Source organism: Macaca thibetana, chromosome 13 (genome assembly GCF_024542745.1).
Source record: "Macaca thibetana thibetana isolate TM-01 chromosome 13, ASM2454274v1, whole genome shotgun sequence".
Lineage (NCBI taxonomy): Eukaryota > Metazoa > Chordata > Mammalia > Primates > Cercopithecidae > Macaca > Macaca thibetana.
In genome coordinates, this window is record NC_065590.1 from 21,917,764 (window position 1) to 21,942,177 (window position 24,414).

A 24,414-nucleotide genomic window follows, 5' to 3' on the forward strand; every position below is an offset into this window, starting at 1 on the left:
ATGGAACATAGTCTAAGATCAACCACATGCTTAACCATAATAGATTTGATAGATTCAAAAAGATCAAAATCATACCAAGCATACTCTCAGACAACAGTGGAATTAAAATAGAAATCAATACCAAGATCTCTGAAAACCACACAATTACATGGAAACTAAACAACTTTCTTCTGAGTGACTTTTGGGTAAACAACATATTAAGACAGAAATAAAACACTTCTTTGAAACAAATGAAAAGAGAGACACAACGTACTGAAATATCTGGGATGCAGTAAAAGCAGCGTTAAAAGTTTACAGTATGTCTGGATGCAGTGCCTGTAATCCCAGCACTTTGGGAGGCTGAGGAGGAGGGCACTTGAACTCAGTTTGAGATGATCCTGGGCAACCTGGCAAAACCCTGTCTCTACAAAAAATACAGAAATTAGCCAGGCATGGTGATGTGTGCCTGTAGTCCCAGCTCCTTGGGAGGTAGAGGAGGGAGGATCACCTGACTCTGGGGAGGTTGAGGCTGCAATGAGCCATGATCACTCCATCAAAGTACAGCCTGGGCAACAGACTGAGATCCTGTCTCAAAAAAAAAAAAAAAAAAAAGTTTATAGTGCTAAATTCCTACATTAAGAATTAGATTCATGATCTAATATTGCAATTAGAGGAACTAGAACAAGAACAAACAAATCCTGAAGTTAGCAGAAGAAAAGGAATAACTAAAATCAGAGCAGAACTAAATGAAATTGGGACCCCAAAATCCATACAAAGAATTAATAAAGCCAGGTGCTGGAGCCACTGCCGCCGAGTCCGGATCTCATTGTCATGCGCCCCTGACACCTGCTGGATGTGCATTCCCGATTCCTTTTGGTTCCAAGTTCAATATGACAACTCTCAAGGATCAGCTGATTCATAATCTTCTAGAGGAAGAAGAGACCCCCCGAGAATAAGATTATAGTTGCTGGGATTGGTGCTGTTGGCATGGCCTGCACCTGTGCCATGCCAACAAGTCCACAAAGGACTCAGTAGATGAACTTGCTTTGTTGATGTCATGGAAGATAAATTGAAGGGAGAGATGATGGATCTCCAACATGGCAGCCTTTTCCTTAGAACACCAAAGACTGTCTCTGGCAAAGACTAATGTAACTGCAAACTCCAAGCTGGTCATTTTCACTGCTTGGGCACATCAGCAAGAGGGAGAAAGCTGTCTTAATTTGGTCCAGCATAACATGAACATCTTTAAATTCATCATTCCTAATGTTGTAAAATACAGGCTGAACTGCAATTTACTTATTGTTTCAAATCCAGTGGATATCTTGACCCATGTGGCTTGGAAGATAAGTGGCTTTCCCCAAAACCGTGTTATTGAAAGTGGTTGCAATCTGGATTCAGCCCAATTCCGTTACCTGATGGGGGAAAGGCTGGGAGTTCACTCATTAAGCTGTCAAGGGTAGGTCCTTGGGGAACATGGAGATTCCAGTGTGCCTGTATGGAGTGGAGTGAATGTTGCTGGTGCCTCCTTGAAGACTCTACACCCAGATTTGGGGACTGATACAGATAAGTAACAGTGGAAAGAGGCTCACAAGTAGGTGGCTGAGAGTGCTTATGAGGTGATCAAACTCAAAGGCTGGGGCATTGGACCCTCTGTGGCAGATTTGGCAGAGAGTATAATGAAGAATCTTAGGTGGGTGCACCTAATTTCCACCATGATTAAGGGTCTCTATGGAATAAAGGATAATGTCTTCCTTAGTGTTCCTTGCATTTTGGAACAGAATGGAATCTCCGACCTTGTGTGAAGGTGACTCTGACTCCTGAGGAAGAGGCCTGTTTGAAGAAGAGTGCAGTTACACTTTGGGGACTCTAAAAAGACTTGCAATTTTAAAGTCTTCCGATGTCATATCATTTCACTGTCTAGGCTACAGTAGGATTTTAGTTGGAGGTTGTGCATGTTGTCCTTTTTATCTGTTCTGTGATCAAAGCAGCAATATTTTAAAATGCACTGGGAAAAACATCAATTCCTGAAGTTGGACATAGGAATGGTTTGTAAAATCCTATAGCTATATCCTGATGCTAGATGGTATTAATCTTGTGTAGTCCTAAACTGGTCAGTGTGAAATACTTTTACCAACTCTGAGGCAGCTCTACCAATGCTGCACATGCTGCAGTTGCCCCTTGAGCCAGATGGATGTTTACTGTGTGTATATAACTTTCTGGCTCCTTCACGGGACATTCCTAGTTCAACATTCTTTCCCAATCAGTCACATCCTGGGATCCAGTGTATAAATCCAATATCGCATGTCTTGTGCATAATTGTTCCAAAGGATCTTATTTTGTGATCTCTATATGTATCAGTAGTGTACATTACCATATAATGTGAAAAGATCTACATATAAACAATGCAACCAACTATCCAAGTGTCATACCAATTAAAATTCCCAATAAATCTTGACCACTGAAAAAAGAGAATGAATAAAACCAACAGTTTGTTTTTTGAAAGGATAAACAAGATTGATAGACGCTAACTAGATTAACAAAGAAAAAAAGAGAGAAGATCCAAATAAACACAATGAGAAATGACAAAGGTGATATCACAAATAATCCTACAGAAATACAAAAGATCCTCAGAGACTATTATTAATAACTTTCTGCACAGAAACATGAAAAGTCTAGAGGAAATGGATCAATTTCTGGAGACACACCACCTCCCAAGATTGAACCAGGAAAAAACAGAAAGCCTAAGCAGACAAATAATGAGTAATGAAATTGAATTGGGAGTAAAAATCCTACCAAGCAAAGCCCTGGACCAGAAAGATTCACAGTGGAATTCTACCAGATATACAATGAATAGCTGGTACCAATCCTACTAAAACTATTCCAAAAATTCAAAAAGCAAGGACTCCTCTCTCACTCATTCTGTGAAGTCAGCATCATCCTGATACCAATATCTGGCACAGACACAACAAAAATGAAAACATCAGGCCAATATCCCTGATGAACATAGATGCAAAAATTCTCAACAAAATACTAGGAAAGTGAATCCAGTAGCATATTAAAAAGCTAATTCACCATGACCAAGTAGGCTTCATTCCTGGGATGCAATGTTGGTTCAACAGACACAAATCAGTAAATGTGACTCACCACAAAAACTGAATTAAAATAAAAAAAGCGTATGATCATCTCAACAGACACAGAAAAGGCTTTTGATAAAATCCAACATTTCTTCATGACAAAAATTATTAACAAAGAAACTAGGCATTGAAGGGACATACTTCAAAATATTAAGAATCATCTATGACAAATCCACAGTCAATATCATACTGAATAGGCAAAAGCTAGAATCATTCCCCTTGAGAACTGGAACAAGACAAAGATTCCCACTCTCACCACTCCTTTTCAAGATAGTACTGGAAATCATAGCCAAAACAATCAGGCAAGAGAAAGAAATAAAATACATCCAAATAGGAAAAGAAGAACTCAAACTATCTTTCTTCTCTAATCATTTGATTTTGTAACTGGAAGACTGATAAATGTCTTCAGTAAGTTTCAGGATACAAAATCAATGCACAAAAATCAATAGCATTTCTATACAACAATAACATTTAAACTGAGAGCCAAATCAAGAAAGGAATGCCATTTATAATAGCCACAAAAAGAATAATACATCTAGCCAAGGAGGTGAAAGATCTCTACAAGGAGAACTGCAAAATACTACCAGAGGAAATAATAAATGACACAAACAAATGGAAAAACATTCCATGCTAATTCACTTGAAGAATCAATACTGTTAAAATGACTATACTGCCCAAAGCAATATACAGATTCAACACTATTCCTATCAAACTACCCATTTCACTGCAAAACTATTCTAAAATTCATATATAACCAAAAAAGAATCTGAATGGCCAAAGCAATCCTGCATAAAAAGAACAAAGCTGGGGCATTATATTACCCAACTCCAAACTGTACTATAAGGCTACAGTAACCAAAACAGCATGGTACTGGTACAAAAATAGACACATAGACCAATAGAACAGAATAGAGACCCCAGAAATAAAGCCGCACACCTACAGTCATCTCATCTTTGACAACACTGACACTAATAAGCAATGAGGAAAAGGTTTTCTGTTTAATAAATGATGTTAGGATAGCTGCCTAACTACATGCAGAAGAATAAAACTGAACTCTTATGTTTCACTATATACCAAAATTAACTCCAGATGGATTAAAGATTTAAACGTAAGACCTCAAACTATAAAAATCTTAGAAGATAACCTAGGAACCACCATTTTAGACATCAGCCTTGGAAAAGAATTTATGACTAAGTACTCCAAAGCAATTGCAAAAAATCAAAAATTGATATATGGGACCAAATTAAGTGGAAGACTTTTTGTGCAGAAAAAGAAACTATCAACAGGGTAAATACAACCTGCAGACTGGGAGAAAATATGTATCTGAAAAAGTCTAATATTCAGAATCCATAAGAAAGTTAATTCAACAGCAAAAAGCTCCATTAAAAAGTGGACAAAAGATATGAATAACACTTCTCAAAAAAAGACATACAGGCATCCAAAAGCATATAAAAATGCTCAACGTCACTAATCATCAGAGAAATGCAAATAAAAACCACAATGAGATACCATCTCACACCAGTCAGAATGGCTATTATTAAAAAGTCAAAAATTAACAGATGCTGGTGAGGCTGCATAGAAAATGGAACACTTACACACTGTCGGTGTATAAACTGTGCATTCATTCACAGTGTAAACTAATTCAGCCACTTTAAAAAGCAATTTGGAGATTTATGAAAGAACTTAAAACAGAATTACCATTCAACCCACCATTCCCATTAATAGGTATATATCCAAAAGAAAATCAATTATTCTACTAAGAATACACATGCACTTGCAGTATTCACAATAGCAAAGATATTCAATCAACCTAGATTCTCTCATAATGGTGGATTGGATAAAGAAAATGTGGTACTATAAACCATGGAATATGATGCAACCACATAAAGGAATAAAATCTGGTCCTTTGCAGCAACATGGATGCAGCTGGAGGTCATTATTACAACACAGAATCAGAAAACCAAACACTGCATATTCTCATTTATAAGGGGAAACTAAACATTGGGTATACAAGGACATAAAGATTGGAAAAATGGACACTGGAGACTACCAGATAGGGGAGGAAGAGAGGGTTGAAAAACTAACTCTTGGGTATTATGCTCACTATTTTGGTGATAGGATCATTTGTATCCAAACTTCAGTAACATGCAATACGCACATGTTAAGAAACCTGAATCTAAAGTAGAAGTTGAAGTTTTAAAAAATGAACATTTTCTAATTTCTCTTTTGATTTCTTAAAAGTGTATCATTTAATTTCCATATATTTTTGAATTGTCCATATTTCCTTCGGTTATTTGTTTCTAATTTTATTCCATTAGTGTTTGAAAAGATGTTTTTTATGGTTCAATCTTCTTAAGTTTATTGAGACTTGCTTTGTGGCCTGACATATGAACTATCCAGGAGAATGTACTATGTGTACTTGAGAAGAAGGTTTATTCTGATATTGTTGGGTACAGTGTTCTACATATGTCTGTCAAATCTGTTAATATTAGTTTTAATGTTGTTGAAGTCTTCTATTACCTTTTTTTCATAATTGTTCTATCCATTATTAAAGATGGGACATTGAAATTTCTAACTGTTTTCATTGAACTATTTCTGCCTTCAATTCTGTCAGTTTTTACTTTATATATTTTGGGACTTGGTTGACAATTGTTATGTCTTTTTGATGATTGTCTTATCATTAAATTATATCCTTGTCTTTTGTAACAACTTTTGTCTTGAAGTCTATTTTTCTTCCTGATATCATAGCCACTTCAGCTCTTTTAGTTACTGGTTGGATCTAATGTGAATCTCTTGTAGGCAGCATGTGATTGCATTGTGTGTGTGTGTGTGTGTGTGTGTGTGTGTGTTATTTTTTATTTTTTATTATTATACTTTAAGTTCTAGGGTACATGTGCATAACGTGCAGGTTTGTTACATATGTATACTTGTGCCATGTTGGTGTGTTGCACCCATCAACTCGTCAGCACCCATCAACTCATCATTTACATCAGGTATAACTCCCAATGCAATCCCTCCCCCGTCCCCACTCCCCATGATAGGCCCTGGTGTGTGATGTTCCCCTTCCCAAGTCCAAGTGATCTCATTGTTCAGTTCCCACCTATGAGTGAGAACATGCGGTGTTTGGTTTTCTGTTCTTGCGATAGTTTGCTGAGAATGATGGTTTCCAGCTGCATCCATGTCCCTACGAAGGACACAAACTCATCCTTTTTTTTTGGCTGCATAGTATTCCATGGTGTATATGTGCCACATCTGTGAAAGTTCACTTCTCCCTTGCTGCTTTCAGGATTATTTCTTTGTCTTGTCTTTTGATAGTTTGATTATAGTGTGTCTTGGTATAGCTCTCTTTGAGTTTATCCTACTTAGAATCTTTAAGGTCTTTGGATGTGTAGATTCATATCTTTTATCAATTTGGGAAGTATGGGACATTATTTCTTCAAATGTTCTTTCTTTCCCCCTCTTTCTCCTCTTCTCAGATTTCCATTAGTGTATGTTGGTATGGTGGATGGTATCTCTCAGGTATCTTAGGTTATGTCAACTTTTATTTATTTATTTTTTTGAGACTGAGTTTCGCTCTTTGTGTGCAATGGTGCAATCTCAGCTCACTGCAAACTCCACTTCCCAGGTTCAAGCGATTCTCCTGCCTCAGCCTCCTGAGTATCTGGGATTACAGGCATGCACCACCACGTCCAGCAAATTTTGTATTTTTAGTAGAGACGGGGTTTCTCCATGTTGGGCAAGGTGGTCTCAAACTCCTGACCTCTGGTGATCCACTTGCCTTGGCCTCCCAAAGTGCTGGGATTAAAGGTGTGAGCCACTGTGCCCGGCCCATCTTTTTTTTTTTTTTTGACACAGGATCTTGCTCTGCCAATAGGCTACAGTGCAGTGGCATAATCTTAGATCACTGGAGCCTCAAACTCCTGGGCACAAGCAATCTTCCTGCCTCAGCCTCCCGAGTAGACTACAGGCACATGCCACCATGCCAGGCAAATTATTATTATTATTTGCAGAGGTAGGGTCTTGCCTTGTTGCCTAGGCTGGTCTGTAACTCCTAGCTTCACATGATCCTTCCACCTTGGCCTTCTACAGTGCTGGGATTACAGGTATGAGCCACTACACCTGGCAGGTTCTGTTTGTATTTTTTTCTTTCTGCCCATCAAATTGAGTAATCTCAACAGACCTATCTGCATGTTCATAGTTCTTTCTTCTGTTTCTTAACATCTATTCTTGTATCCCTTTTGTATATTTTCCATTTTAATTATTGTACTTTTTATCTCCAGAATTTCTACTTCCTTTTAATAAACTCTATCTCATTGATATTCTCTATTTTGGTGAGGCATCATTCTCATGTTTTCCTTTAGTTCTTTGTTCATGTATCCTTTAACTGTATGAGCATATTTAAAATAGTTGATTTAAAGTTTTTGTCTAGTAAGCCCAATGTCTGGCATTCATCAGGGTCAGTTTTTATTGTTTTGAATGGGTCATAATTTCTTATTTCTTTGGATACTTTGCATTTTTTGTTGTTGTTGTAAAGCAGACATTTAGAATATTATAATGTCACAACTCTGGAAATTAGGCTGTCCCCACTTCCCAGTGTTTCTTGATGTTGTCTTTGGTTTTTTTAATGACTTTTGTGAACTAATTTTGTAAGGTCAGTATTTTTTGTTGTATGTCTCTATTCAATTAGTTTAGTGTTACTAGATTAGCTAGTAATTCAACAGAGATTTCATTAAATGTCTGAAATAACCACAACAAAAATTTCCCAGATTTTGCAGATGGGCTCTCTGTGTGCCTTGGGGTCTGATTTCAACACTCAGCTGAGCAGTTTACAAATCTGCATTAGCCTTCACTTCCGGGTTGGGCCAAGCCTGAAGATCAGCCAGAGGTTACAGCTTAGTTCCTTCTCATGTCTTTTGTGAGTACACACCCAACCGTGAACATGAGTGTGGCCTTCTGGATTCCCAAAAATATGTGGGAGATTTTCAAACTTTTTGTTTCCCAAAGCATCTTACTCTCACCTTTCCTCTCAGGCTTTCTGCTTTGTCTGCTTGTTGCCTCAACTGTTATCCCTTGGGCCAGGAGGCAGTGGCTCATACATTTTACCTTTAAATAATTTTGACAAAATCTTCCAGGGTAATACCTCTCTCCTGGAGCATTCCTAGTTAGATGAAATAAAATCAAGACCTGTGACCTAGTCCTTCAAAGAGCCACCAGACAGCCCAAAACAAATAACTACAATCCCCCAAGAACAAGATATTTTCTGTTCACTATGGCACCAGGAACTCACACCACTGCTCAGCTAGAGAATGTGGGTTGGGGTAAGTTAAAATGTCACAAAGCTCTCCCGTCTAGATTCAGCTGTTTTTTCTTTATTAAGCATTCACTTGGTTGCTGAAACCTTTGGTTATTTTCCAGAGTTTTGATAAAGTTGATTAGGACAGTTTTTGCCAGACTGTTATTTTTGTGTTGTCACACCAAGTGTCAGGTTCAAGCCCATGCTGAGGTCTGAGGGGGAGTGGGTGGACGGGTGGCAGATAGCTGAAAGAACATTCGGGGGGCCATAGGCAGGTAAAATATGGCTTTTATTCTCTGGCTGCTCTGTCTGTCTTTATCTTGGTTGCCCGCTCTGGCTGCAGCCCTTCTCAGCGGCTGGCTCCATGGCTCCTGCCGCCCCCATGGCTCTCCCTTACAGGGTCAGCAACTCCACTCTCTCTCTCTGGGTGTGAACAATATGTACAGCATCAGCAGGGCAGTTGTACCTTTTACAAATAGTGGCTCAGAGCCAAGTATGAGTTTACACAAACAGGTTATATAACAAATAGAGTTTTGTGCCTGTGCTCCAAACTTGCTGAGTCACACTGTCCCAGATATCTGACTCAACCTACTCTTGAACTTAGCACATACATTTTCTTTACACGTGTAGAGATAGATTTTTGGAATTTCTACTCTGCCATTGTTTGCTGATATAACACTTGGCTTGGTTTTTCTTGGTCCTTGCGTTTATATGTAAGTTTTAGAAGTATCTTGTCAATTTCCACCCAAAACACTGAATGGTATTTTGATGTGGTGGCATTGAATATATAGATCAACTTGAAGAGAATTGATATCTTTACAATATTGAGTCTTCCACTTAATAAATATGGCATATCCATCCATTTACTTAGGTCTTTTTGATTTCCTTCAGTAATATTATATACTTTTCTGTGGTGAGATCTTACATATCTTTTACTATATTTGTCTTGAAGTATTTGACTTTTTATGCTTTTATTGTGGGAGGGTTTCTAATAATAAATTTCTTTTAAAATTATTGGACTATTCAGCAATGCTATTTATGCTTATCAATTTTAAAAATTATGTTTTTTGAGGAACTTTAAATTTCACTAAAATTTTCAAATTCAATGACAAAAGTTTTTTTAATAATATAATCATTTTAATATCTGCTGATCTGTAATGATATTCCCTTATTCATTTTGATAAATTTTTTTAGACTCTCTAATCAGTTTCAGCAGGAATTTATTAGTTTTATTAAGCTTAAAAAGTTAACTTTTGGTCTTTTGGATCCTGTCTATTGTATGTTTCCTAAGTCATTAATTCTTGCTCTTATTTTTATTTTTAAAATTCTAGTAGAATTTAATTACTAAGTTTTAGATTTTTTTTATATAACATATATATTTAAGCCTATAAATTTCCCTCTTATTCTGGCTTTAGGAGTATCTCACAAGTTTTGATATAGTTCCACCATTATTCTACTTAATTTATTTTTGGGTTTCCGTTTTCAATTCTTTTTTGTCTAAAAAAGGCTTAATGTTGACTTCATTTTTTAAGAGAAGTTTTGACAGTAATTTGCTTTCCACACTTAGAATATATGTCTTCCAGATTTCGTTATTTCTGCAGAGAAATCAGTCAATGGCATATTTGTTGCATCTTTAAAGTTAATCTGTTTTTAATATGTTCTTTTTTCCCCCCACAATTCACTGTAAGGGGTGTAGGTAGAGACTTTTCTTTGCATTTATTATGCTTGGGGTTTAGTAGAGTTTATATAATCTGTGGATGGATGTCTTTCGTCTTGGAAAATTCTCAGCCATTGTTTATTAAAATATTCTGCACTCTTCTCTCCTTCTGGGACTCAAATTACACTTTAATAGATCTTGCCACTGTATCTCTGTCTCTTATCTTCTCTTCCATCTTTTCCATTGTTTTGTCTCTTTATACTTTCAATTCATCAAATTGATATATTGAATTCTTTCTTTCAGTTATATATATAGATATATATACACACATACTTATATATATGTCTATCTATATATATATACTTTTTTTTTTTTTGACACAGGATCTCACTCTGTCACTCAGGCTCGAGTGCAGTAGCATGAACATGGCTCACTGCAGTCTCAACCTCCTGGGCTCAGGTGATCCTCTTACCTCAGCCTCCTGAGTAGCTGGGACTACAGGTGTGCACCACTCCACCTGGCTAATTTTTTGTAATGATGGTGTCTCATTATGTTGTCCAGTCTGGTCTCAAACTCCTGGGCTCAAGTGATCTTCCTATGTAGCCTCCCAAAATGCTGAGATTACAGGCATAAGCTACTGTGACTGGCTCAGTTATATTTTTACATTCTAGAATTTTATTTTAAGTAATTTAAATTGTCTGTAATTTTCTCAATTTTTTATTTCCTTGAACATTTTAAAGTTATCTTAAAATTAATGTCATGTATCCACTATCAGGATACTCTGTGCTCTGTTTCTAATATATACTGTTTTTCTTGGTTTTTAAACACATAGTCCGGGGTTCTCTCATACGTATTTTCTTGTGCAGCTAAAATGTTCTGTTCCCCCAGATAAGATTTATGTTTTCTGGCAGGCATCCAGAGATACTAGTAGCCAGGGATCATCTTAACCTCTTTCATAAAGCATTTATTTCTTACCTGGCATTATTTGTTTTGATAAATCTCCTTGGAGTGCAAACCTAAAGTAAGGGGGGTTTACCGGCCTCCCCTTCTACTTAGTGGGCTCTGGGTTCTTATTTTGTTTCCTTTGTCCTTTGTAGTAATCAAAATGTCTGCTCAGCTTCCCAGCCCTTTAGCCTCCTCCTCTGGTGCCTCTAGGGAAAAAACGGCCTTGAGTGCTGGGCTCATGGCTCTAGGGTTTTCCTTTTCTCCTAAATATTCTTCACTTATTTGTTAATTCTCCAGACCTTCAAACATATATTTCCTTACATATTTTGTCTACGGTTTCTGGGTATTCTTAGTGGAAATATTGATCTGAGTCCTTAGTTTGTTATTACTGGAATGAGAAGTATCAATTTACCGCTAAGTGCCACATGACTACATCCTACAGGTTTTTATATGTAATATTGTTTTTGTCAACTACTTCCACTTATGGAAATTCCCATTATGTTTTCTCTTTAACACATGGACGTGGAGAAGTGCATTTTTTTGTTTCCCAAAATGTTTAAAAAATAATGTTTTAAGATAGATTCCTAAGATTTTATTGTGGTCAGAGAAAATATCTGTCTTCTTTTAGAAATATGTGTCTTTCTAAACACATGGCTAATTTTTGTAAATGTTCCATGGATACTTGAAAATCTTGCATTTGTTACATTTGTTAAGTACAGAAATCGAAGTTCTTAATTTCACTGTCTGAATATTTTATATTTTTACCAATTTTGCAACTTTTGTTTGTTTCATGACAGTTTCTGTCAGATGTGTTGAAATTTTCCATATTAATGTTGATTTATCAATTTCTTCTTGTATAAATTTCTCCAGTTTTTGCTTTATACAATTCAACATTTGTTGTTAGTTGTGTACAATTTCACAATTGGTGTCTCTTCTTTGTGAATAATTTTGTATATCATGTAGTTTTCCATTTTATCCTTAATAAAATGTTTTGCTTCAAACTCTGTTTTGTGATATACGTTGGAACTATTACTAGCTCTCTTTTCATTAGTATTTGCATGGCATGTATCTTTTGAATTTCTTTATTTTCTACCTTCTGTATTGTTTTTATATTGTATATGTGATTTCTAAATAGCATATATCAAAATTGCATATATTGCATATATTGTTTTTATATTGTATATGTGATTTCTAAATAGCATATATTAAAATTGTCTTTGAAATCTAACTTGATCACTTTTATTTGTTCTTAGGTGAGATATTTATACCTATGTAGGTATTTGCACTAATTTCTACTCTCTAGCTTGACTTTTTGGCTTACTATACTTCATTTTTTATTTTCTTCATTCCTATCTGCTTTTGGATGGAAATATTGGACTATATACTTTTTCTCCTCTGCTTGTTTGGAAGCTGCAGATCATTTATCATTTTAGTCTTTTCCCCTAAAATTTTAACACATACATTAAACCACTAATTTTCCTAAGGGAATATAGTGATTCTATACTTCTTTTTTCCTCCTGAATATATCAAGAAATTAGCACTCATTAGTTACTGATTAATAACCTTCCTAATTTTCTAATTGTCATCTTGAATTCTACCCTTACTTTAAAAATTATTATGAAATAGTTAAGAGTCACAAAAGTGATGAAGTTAATACAACGCGTATTCATGTATCCACAACCCAGCTTAAGAAATAAAACATTATCTACAAGATCTGAGACTGTAGTCTGCCTCTCCCTGTTTACTTCTCTCTCATGATCTAACCTCCACTCCCAAGGTCATTTCTATTCTGGACTTCAAATAATTTCTCTACCTTTCTTTACACTTTTAAAAAAATACGAATTCTTAAATAATGTTACATGCAATTATTTGCTTGTTTAATAATTTTACATATTTTATTCTACTTCTTGAATATTTAAGTTCTGAAATGTAACTTTTTTGCTCAATATTAGTTTGTGTGACATAGTCATATTGATAGATATTATTCTAGTTTATTCATTTTTATGGCTATACTGTATTATATTACTTTTTATGAATGTATCAATTTATATACTCATTTTCTAGATGGAAATTTAGGTTATTACCAACTTTTGTTATTACAAACAATGTTTCTGTAAATGTTCTTGACACTATTCACAGTAGCAATGATATGGAATCAACCTAGGTAGGTAGGTACTCATCAATGGTGAATTGGATAAAGAAAATGTATACATACACCATGGAACACTATGCAGTCATAAAAAGAATAATATGTTCTTTGCAGCAACATGGATGCAGTGGGAGGCCATTTTCTAAAATGAATTAATGCAGGAATAGAAAATGAAATACCACATAAGTCTAAGAGTTGAAGTTATTTAAAAAAGGACTTGAATGTGGTTTCTTATACAAATATGATTGATTTTTTTCTCGATGATGCAAATTCAGTAGTGAATTGTTGAGATATTGAAGATGCCCTCTTTAACTTTAATATATGCTGCCAGATAATTTTGGCTTATTTTTTACTCCCCTTGCAATACGAATTGTTTCCATAGCTCCATATCTTTGCCACCATTTTGCCAGTTGGATAGGTGTGAAATGGCATCTTTTCATGGTTTTAATTTGTTGTTTCCAAATTACTAGTAAGGTTGGACGTATTTTCATATGCTTATTGGGCATTTAGTTTTCCTTTTCTGAGAATTCTGTTTGTATTTTTTGTCTTCATTCCTATTGGGTTGTTTTCTTTTTCTTACTGATTCACAGAAACTCTTAATAAGTCTATAGTAATACTTTGTTGAGATTTCAGAACCAAAGGCAAACGTTTAGGATCATTTGATGATTAATTTTATGTGTCAACTTGTCTGAGGCATGAGATATTTACATATTTGGTCAAACATTATTCTGGGTATGTCTATAAGGGTGTTTCTGGGTGAGATTAGCATTTCAATTAATAGACGAAGTAAAGTAAATTGCCCTTCCTAAGCTAAGTGACTGGGACTTAGCTAATCAATTGAAGACCTGAATAGAAAAAAAGGCTGAATAAGAGAGAACTTCTCCTACCTGACCATTAAGCAGGAACATCAGTTTTTTTTCTGGCCTTTAGACTCAGACTGAAACATTGGCTCTTCTTGTGTCTCAAGCCTGCTGAGTTTCGGACTGGTACACATACCATTAGCTCTCCTGGCTCTCAGGCTTTTGGACACAGACTGGAACTACACATCAGCTGTGCTGAGTTTCTAGTTTGTTGACTGCAAATCTTGCAACTTCATACACACATACACACACACACATACACACACATACACACACACACACATCTTATTAGTTCTATTTCTCTGGAGACTTCTGACTAATACAGAACATGAACTCCAAATGAAGAAATGGAACACATCCTTAATGGAACCCATCCTTAATTCCTAGTCCAGGGACCAGGCCAGACCAGCCACTCCATGAAGGAACTCAACAGAGCCGGAGGCTACCTTGTGGATCTGAGACCCCTATTTTCCTCTGCCGCTGTGTGGTCTTGTGTACTTTTTTACTCACCTGGATAACATCTTGGAGAGGATTAGGGATAGAAAGAGGAGTCAGGAAGACTGAACTTTCATTTAAAAAACCCAAATCAGCTTACTGTAAAGGAGACATTTAAATCAGAAGAAAATAATGTAAATGGGTAAGTTTAAACATTCCCCTTGTCCCTATTACCCAGCAGAGTGAAGACTCATGAGAAAGATGAGATTAATAATGGAACATAAAGAACTCTTCTTCTGTATATTTGATTATAGAGCGTACACTTCAGTACCTTTTTGGTTATGTTAAAATCCTGTGTTAAATACCAAACAAATTTCAATCATTATTCCACTAGATTATTATACTTTAACATTTTAAGCAATTTCTCCTTTGCTTAAACAACATTTACAGTTACTTTTATGATTTTTGACCCTATTTTAACAATAGCTAACTATTAACATATCTTAATTTATTTAGTAAGAGATACCTGAATGTAAGAGTTTATGCTCCACAAGGGGAAGAACAAAGGCAAATTTTAACAGAGATGTTCATACGTATATGCATTATTAAAACTGCACAACATGACCTTACCGTTCTGAATATCCGCTTTCCCGGGCAAACCTCTGAAATGCACCCATGGGATCTGAGCCTGTGCTTAAGATGAATACCAGGGGAGTGTTGCATGACATGTCTTGATACAGTGTAGCCAGGTCCACAGGTGGTGTCTCTATAAACTGTTTTCCAAGATTTTCTATCACAAAGTCTGTAAGAGCAAAAACCACCTGAAAGTTGAAAAGAAAAAAAAAGTATGTTGAATGAAGATCCTTCATAATTTTATCCTAATTTTCTCCTTCAGCCCCTCAGAGGATGGTGCCTTGTGTTTTTGTACTTATTCTGTCTTGATTGGGTATACATCTTTATTTACTTACTTACTTATTTATTTATTTTTTATTTTTATTTATTTATTTATTTTTGAGATGGAGTCTCGCTCTGTCACCCAGGCTGGAGTGCAGTGGCACGATCTCAGCTCACTGCAAGCTCCGCCTCCTGGGTTCATGCCATTCTCTTGCCTCAGCCTCCCGAGTAACTGGAACTACAGGCGCCTGCCACCACGCCTGGCAAATTGTTTGTATTTTTAGTAGAGACGGGGTTTCACCGTATTAGCCAGGATGGTCTCAATCTCCTGACCTCGTGATCCACCCGCCTCAGCCTCCCAAAGTGCTGGGATTACAGGGATGAGGGTATACATCTTTTTATAGATATTATTTGGTGGATTTGTTCAGCAAATATCTGTAGACAGCTATGGTTCTCATGACTCACAAGCAAGATGAAATATTAGGTAAGAGGGAAGTCCCTCAACATTCACTCTATTTATGAAACTGCTGTCTTCCCTTCCTTGCCTCTTCTGGCCTGTTTCACATTATTGTGGACTTTACTTTCAGCCCCTACATTGTCTCTTTCTGCATTATTGATCTCTGTTTCCTTGATATTCCTATCATCATACAATTAAGCATTACTATATTCCATCCTTAAAAATAAAACCAAAACAAAGATCTTCCCTTGATGGCAGCTACTTTTCCAGCCACTATTTCATTTCTTTGCAACCACTCACAAGCCAACTTTTCAGAAAATTGGCTCAGTTTATTGTCTCCCTTTCTTCATCTCATTCACTCACCAGCCCCTTCTGACCCTTCTCTGGAACCAACCTCAGCCTTGATGATTATGCCCAGGCCTGGCCATTTCCTATATCAATTTGGTTCTTTCACTGATCCTACCCTACCTTACCTACCCCATTCCTGTTCTTGCTGGCCTTGTCCCTCCCCAACCCATATGGAGCCTTCGTGTGAGAGAAAAAGGTGTCTCCTCTTCAAGGGACTTTTAATGTGCCAGAAAGCCGTCATGATAAATACACAGCCTATAATATCTACAATGTGAATGACTCCCCCATAGGTTGTTCAGTGTACATCCTGCACAACTGTAAACAGCAGCCCTCCCCTTAGCCCTTCACTAGCTATCAACACCGTTCTGTCCAAACAAGCCTTACTCTGTGTGTGTGTATCTGTGTGTATGTAATGCTGTTGGGCAGGGAAGTGTCCCAACCTGGTCTAGGGCCATGGCCTTGGATCACACGCTTCTGTGGCCATTGGGAAAAGATGGTGTTCACATGCTTGTTCCTTTAAGTGGGGATGTATTATGGTACTAACTATAAAGGTGTCAGGGTCTAGGAGGAACAGCCATGCAATAGGGCCATCACGTTTGGGGCTTAGTTCTAATTCTAGTTGTGTCAATGTGTGGCTAAGTATAATTCACTTAACCTTTCCAGCATCAATTTCTTTATATTTTGTTTCAGGTGGACACTCTTTTTTGTATAAATTCATGGGGTAAAAGTATAATTTTGTTACATGCATAAACAGCAATAATGGTTGAGTCACTGCTTTTAGGGTTTCCATCACCTGAATAATGTTCACTGTGCTCATTAAGTAATTTATTTTATCATCCATCCCCTTCCCACCTTCTCACCCCTCTGAATCTCCATTGTCTATCATCCCTTTCTCTACATTCATGTGTACATAATATTTAGCTCTCCTTTATGAGTGAGAACATGTGATATTTGCCTTTCTGTGTCTTACTTGTTTCAATTAAGACAGTGGTCTTCAGTTTCATCTATGTTGCTGCAAGAGACATGATTTTATCTATATTTATGGTTGAATATAGTATTCAATTGTGTATATATACCACATTTTATTTATCCAATCATTCATTGATGGACATGTAGGTCGATTTCATATCTTTGCTACTGTGAACAGTGTTGTGATAAACATGAGCGCAATTATCTTTTTGATATATTGGTTCCTTTCCTTTGGGTAGATACCTAGTAGTGAGACTGCTGGATCAAATGATAGTTCTTTTTACTTCTTTGAGAAATCTCTGCCAGGTATGGTGGCTCATGCCTGTAATCCCAGCACTTCAGGAGGTCGAGGCAGGTGAATTGTTTGAGCCCAGAAGTTTGAGCTTGCAGTGAGCTGTGATTGTGCCACTGCATTCCAGCCTGGGTGACAGAGTGAGATCATGTCTCAAAAAAAAAAAAAAAAGTTAATACTATTTTCCATGGGGGTTGAACTAATCTACATTCCCACCAAAGTGGGAATGTATATTTCCTTTTCTCTGCATCTTCACTGACATTTGTTATTTTTTTACTTTTTAGTAATAGCTATTCTGACTGGGGTATGATAATATTTCATTGTGGTTTTAGTTTGCATTTCTCTGATGATTAATGATGTTGAGTATTTTTCATATCTGTTAGCCATTTGTATATTTTTTGAAAAATGTCTATTTATGTCCTTTGCCTATTTTTAATTGTATTATCTCTTTTGTTATTGTTATTGAGTTCCTTGAGTTTCTTGTGTATTGTGGATATTAGTCCCCTGTCACATGCATAGTTTGTAAGTATTCTCTCCCATTCTGCAGATTATTCATTTATTCTGCTGATTATTTCTTTTGCCGAGCAGAAGCTTCTTAGATTAATTAAGTCCCATTTGCCTATTTTTTGTTGCCTGTGCTTTTGAGGTCTTAGTTGTTAATTCTTTGCCTAGACCAATGTCAAGAAGAGTTTCCCTAGGTTTTCTTCTAGTATTTTTATAGTTTCAGGTCTTATTTTTTAAGTCTTTAATTCATCTTTAGTTGGATTTTATATAGAGTGAGATATGGGTCCAGTTTCATTCTTATGCAAATGGCAATCCAATTTTTCCGCCACCATTTACTGAAAGAGGTGTCTTTTTCCTTTTGTATGTTCTTGTTGACTTTGCCAAAGATTGGTTGGTTGCAAATACGTGGCTTTATTTCTGGATTTTCTATTCTGTTCCATTGATCTATATATCTATTTTTATAACAGTACCATGCTGTTTTGGTTACTATAGCCTTGTAATATAATTCAAAGTCAGATAATGTGATGCTTCCAGCTTTTTCCTTTTTGCTTAAGATTGCATTGGCTATTTGGGCTCTTTTTTGGTTCCATATAATTTTAGGATTGCTTTTTCTAAATCTGTGAGAAACGATGTTGGTATTTTATAGGGTTTATGTTGAATCTGTGGATTGCTTTGGACAGTATGGTCATTTTATTGATAGTAATTATTCTTATCCATGGGCATGGGATGTTTTTCCATTTATTTCTGTCATCCACAATTCCTTTCTTCAGTGTTTTGTAGTTTTCTTTGTAGAGATCTTTCACTTCCTTGGTTAAACATATATATTCTAGGTACTGTTTTTTTTCTTTTTTTTTTTTTTTTTTTGAGACAGTGTCTTGCTCTGTTGCCCAGGTTGGAGTTCAGTGGCACAATCTCCTCAGGTCACTGCAACCTCCACCTCCTGAGTTCAAGCAGTTCTCCAGCCTCAGCCTCCCAAGTAGCTGGGATTACAGGCAAGCACCACCACACCCAGCTAATTTTTTGTATTTTTAGTAGAGATGGCATTTTGCCATGTTGCCCAGGCTGGTCTTGACCTCCTGAGTTCAAGCAATTCACCCATCTTCGCCTTCCAAAGTGCAAGGATTACAGGTGTGCACCCAGCCAGGTATGTTGTGTTTTTTTGTTTTTGTTTTTGGTAGCTATTATAAATGGGTTTCCTTCTTAATTTCATTCTCGGCTAGATCATTATCAACATGTAGAAAGGCTACTGATTTTCATATGTTGATTTTGTATTCTGCAACTTTCTAAATTCATTTATCAAATTTAGGAGTTTTCTGGTGAAGTTTTAAATTTTATTTTTTGGATATGTCATACCATACCGTATCATCCATAAACAGGAATAATTTGACTTCATCTTTTCCAAACTGTATGCCTTTTACTTCTTTCTCTTGCTTGATTGCTCTGGCTAGGACTCTAGTACTATGTTGAAGAGAGGCGGTAAAAGTGGGCTTCATTGTTTTCTTCCAGATTTTTGAGGAAATGTTTTCAACTTTTCCTTATTCAGTATAATGTTGGCTGTGAGGTTATCTTATATGGGCTTTGTTATTTTGAGATATGTTCCTTCTATGCCTAATTTATTGAGGGTTTTTCTCATGAAGGGGTGCTGAATTTTATCAAATGCTTTTCTGAGTCTATTGAGAAGATCATATGATTTTTGTCCTTAAATCTGTTTATGTGATGTATCACATTTATTGATTTGCATACATTAGACCATCCTTGCATCCCTGGATAAAACCCACTTCATATTATCTTTTTGATATTATCTTTATGTTACATTATCTTTTTGATGTGCCATTGAATTAGGTTTGCTAGTATTTTGTTGGGGACTTTTGAGTCTATATTTTTCAGGGATATTGGTCTATAATTTTCTTTTTTTGTTGTGTCCTTATCTGGTTTTGGTATCCGGATAATACTGGCCTCATAGAATGTGTTAGAGAAAATTCCCTCCTTCTCTACTTTTGGAACAACTTCTTTTATCGTTTTTATTTCAAAAGGCTTTGATTATATAAACTATTTGCTTTTTACTTTGCTAAAACGTGATCCAAGAGTTTACAATGAATTACAACATACAAAACACCAATAACTTATTGGGGTTGCTATTTAAATACCAAAATGGTAACACACTCATGAAATGCTTTTGAACTTAAAAAGTTGGAGAAATATTTTTCTTGCAAACAGGACAAACTGTCACTAATATTACATAGTGATCTTGGTTCTCAGTGGCTTTATCACAAGCTCTTAGTTTGTTACAAGCATATGTAACATGTGCAATTTCTCATGTGTGTGAACTAATTTTCTTTACGAAACTTTTAAATATGCAGAAAATAAATGTGCATAAAACACACCCTCATTTGGGTGCTAGTCACCCAATACATATATCCAAGAACATGGTTAAGTACATAGAATACAGAAAGGAGATGCATCAATTAAAGCTATGGAGAGGATTCCTGCAGAATTAGCATGCAGTTTCCTGTCCTTTGATTTGTCCTAGTGCTAGTTGTCTCTCCAGGAAGGTGGAAGGTGAATGATTCCCAGGAGGAAGAAGGGACTGTACCATAGAAGTGAGTTATGTATGCATGCCAGCCCAAGAGTTGTATCTCACTATCACTGCTAAGTGGTTCTCCCCACTTTCACATTAAGTGATTTAGAGTTCTCTGCTGTTCACAATAGTGTATTAAAGATCTTGTTCATACAAAAGATAACAGTAACTTCTATCTTAGTTACTCACTTCTTTGATTTTAGCTATTCTTGTCAGTATAAACGAACCAAGCCTCCTTCCTGATGTTGAAACCATCACTGGCATAATGGCCTGAATAGAGAGTGTTTCCTTATGACTGACAACATGCTGACATGGCAGGAGTATAGAAGATTTCCTGGCTTGACATTTTTGATCAGTTCTTCAGCTTTAGCTTTTGTGCAGTCTGTATATACATTTGCTGACTTTCAAAGTCCTTATCAGATCCCACTCTACCCAAGAAAGTCTTGCCATTCTGCAGTGGATTTGCAGTGGACTTAACTCTGTAGTTATGTTGAGGTCTTTCTCTCTGTGCTCCCCTGTACTGTGCTGCTGTAGGTTCCTAGATAGTGACACTGACCTGTTTGGTCCTCAAGGGCTTCTTCATATCACATGGCTGGAACAGATCAACTTCTCCCTGTGCCTCTTTTGGGTATTTTTCTGTCCTATTCTCATGGAGATTTTGATGGTAGTGATGGCAAAAATTTTCTGTGGAAATGACTTGGATTTCTTATAATCTATAAAGCCTAGATATCCAGGCATTTCTTAAAGATCACCCTTTGCAAAATCCCATGTCTGTATTGCAGGATCATTAGAGAATGTTCAATCTCTTCCCTCTTTATCACCAAGTTCTTTGCTAGGAGCTCCTCTCTCCTTTTTATAAAATTGAATTTCCCATTATGATATATGTGACTCTATTATGTTTTGCTCAAAACTCTCTTTTTAGCTTTGCTGCTTGATCCTTCACGCAGTCTCTGGTTGGCTGAAGCCCTCAGAGCATTTTTCAGTTTATCCTTTCCATCAGAAGCCATCTGGCATTTCCAAAGGCAATTCCTGGCCTCAGAGGAATACTTTTTTGAAGGTATTGATGGGTGAGTGCACAAATTCACCACTGAAAAATTCTCTGTGACTGGAAATTCCTGCCCAGAGGAAGGGCATAGTTCTGTGTTTTCTTTGGATGAGAAGATAAGTTTAAATATTTGGGAATAAGGACTTCACTAGTGACAAATCTTATTAAAGCCATAGTGTATTAGGCAACCTATCAGGACCCTGGGTAACCTACTGAAATTGTGCAATATACTAGAACCCTTGTCCTCACACTTCTTAGCATCATACTCAAGTTCCTGAGACCTAAAGAAAAAATGAGAGAATGTTAAGTGGAATAAGGAAGTGTATTTTTCCTTTAGAAGGCTAATGGATAGGTCATTAAATGGGTTATGAGAATTACAGTAATTCAAACTTTAAGTTGATAATAATTATTGCATACTCCTATAGCAGTATTATCAGCAAAAATCCATCAAGGTAAACTTTCTTTCTCAAGTTCAATATTTATCTTCCACGATTTAATTTTTCTATGTCTTCCTTCACTCGATCCAAGTAGTGGCTTAAAAATTCTTGTGAGAAACACTCCACATACTGGGAATATAGAAGAGAACTTCCTTAACCTGATAAGGGATAGTGTATTAGTCCATTTTCACACTGCTGATGAAGACATACCCAAGACTGGGCAATTTACAAAAGAAAGAGGTTTAATTGCACTTACAATTCCATGTGGCTGGGGAAGCCTCACAATCATGGCAGAAGAGCAAGTCATGTCTTACATGGATGGCAGCAGGCAAAGAGAGAATGCTTGTGCAGGGGAATTCTTCTTTTTAAAACAATCAGATCTCGTGAGACTTACTCACTATCACAAGAACAGCATGGGAAAGATTTGCTCCCGTGATTCAATTACCTCCCACTGGGTCCCTCCCACAACACATGAGAATTCAAGATGAGATTTTGTGGGGACACAGCCAAACCATATAAGATATCTATGAAAAGCTGACAGCTAATATCATACTTAATGATGAAAGACTGAATGCTTTTCTTCTAAGATCAGAAACAAGGCATATATCTGCTCTTATAACATTTATTCAACATTGTGTTGTAGGTTCTATCTAGGGCAATTAAGCAAGAAAAATAAAAGCATCTAGATTAGAAAAGAAGTAAATTTATCTTTATTTGAAGGTGACATGATTTTGTATATACAAAACACTAGGGAACTCACTCAAAAACTATTAAAACCAATAAATAAGTTTGGCAAGGTTGCAGGATACAAAAATGTACAAAAATCAACTGTATTTCTACACAGTAGTAATGAGAAATGAGAAAATGGTTTTAGCCTGTTTTGTGCTGCTATAATAGAATACTTGAGACTGGGTAATTTATAAAGAAGATAGATTTATTCGGCTTATGGTTCTGGAGGCTGGAAATCCAAGAGCATGATATGGCATTTGACAAGGGCCTGTATACTGCCTCATCCCATGGTGGAGGGCAGAAAGGCAAGAGAGGGCAAGAGAGCAAGACAGCAAGAGAGGCCCAAACTTGCTTTTATAACAAGCCCACTCTTGTGATAACTAAACCACTCATATGGCAATGACATTAACCCATTCATGAGCTCAGAGTCCTCATGACCTAATCACTAGTTAACACCGCTGTATTGGGGATTAAGTTTCTAATAAAGAAACTTTGGGGAACACATTTAAATCATGGCAAAAATTAAGAAAGTAATTCAATTTACAATAGTATCAGAAAGAATAGATTACTTAAAAGTAAGTTTAACAAAAGAAGTACAAAACTTCTCTGAGAACTATGAAATATTGTTGGATAAAGTTGAAGAAGATCCAAATAAGTGGAAAAACACTACATGTTCATAGATCAGATGACTTAATGTTGTTAAGATGTTAATATTCCCCAAATTGATCTACAGGTTCAATGCTATTCTTATCAAAATCTTAGCTGGCTTCTTTTCAGGAACTGACAAGCTTATTCTAAAACTCATATGAAAGTTCGAGGGACCTGGAATAGCCAAAACGATCTTGAAAAAGGAAAACAAAGTTGGAGGGGTCATGCTACTGGATTGTAAAACTTATTTCAAAGCTGCAGTAATCAAGACGGTGTGATATTGGAATAAGGATAGACATATAGGCTAATGGAATAGAATTGAGAATTCAGAAATGAACTCTCACAATTGTAGTCAACTTATTTTCAGCAAGGCTGCCAGAATCATTCAATGGGTAGGGAATAGTCTTTCAACAAACGATGCTGTGACAACTTGTAGTCACATGCAAAAGAATGAAGTTGGGGCTGGGCATGATGCCTTATGCCTGTAATCCCAGCACTTTGGGAGGCCAAGGCTGGTGGATCATCTGAGGTCAGGAGTTCGAGACCAACCTGGCCAACATGGTGAAATCTGTCTCTATTAAAAATACAAAAAGATAAGCCAGGTATGGTGGTGGGCACTTGTAATCCCAGCTACTTGGGAAGTTGAGGCAGGAGAATCACTTGAACCCAGGAGGGGAGGTTGCAGTCAGCCGAGATTGTGCCATTGCACACCAGCCAGGGTGACAAGAACAAAACTCCTTAAAAAAAAAAAGAAAAGAAAAGAAAAGAAAAGAATGTTGGACCCTTACTTCACACCATATACAAAAATTAACTCAAGGCCAGGTGTGGTGGCTCATGCCTGTAATCCCAGCACTTCGGGAGGCCAAGGCAGGTGGATCACAAGGTCAAGAGATGGAGACCATTCTGACCAAAATGGTGAAACCTCGTCTCTACTAAAAATACAAAAATTAGCTGGGCGTGGTGGCGCATGTAGTCCCAGCTACTCGGGAGGCTGAGGCAGGAGAATCGCTTGAACCTGAGAGGCGGAGGTTGCAGTGAGCTGAGACCGTGCCACTGCACTC

General features: G+C 36.7%; 1 protein-coding gene and 1 pseudogene across 3 annotated transcripts in view; one reads left to right on the forward strand and one right to left on the reverse strand.

Annotated features, from left to right (window-relative positions):
• The window catches only part of DNAH6 (dynein axonemal heavy chain 6), a 368,310-nt gene that overhangs the window by 40,355 nt on the left and 303,541 nt on the right, over positions 1-24,414 (reverse strand). For all 3 annotated transcript variants that reach the window (XM_050754693.1, XM_050754695.1, XM_050754692.1), the window contains one exon: positions 15,083-15,273. In XM_050754693.1, coding sequence (XP_050610650.1) covers positions 15,083-15,273 — 191 coding nt within the window. The remainder of the gene's footprint in view (positions 1-15,082; positions 15,274-24,414) is intronic.
• Positions 839-1,574, forward strand: LOC126934163 (L-lactate dehydrogenase A chain-like; annotated as a pseudogene).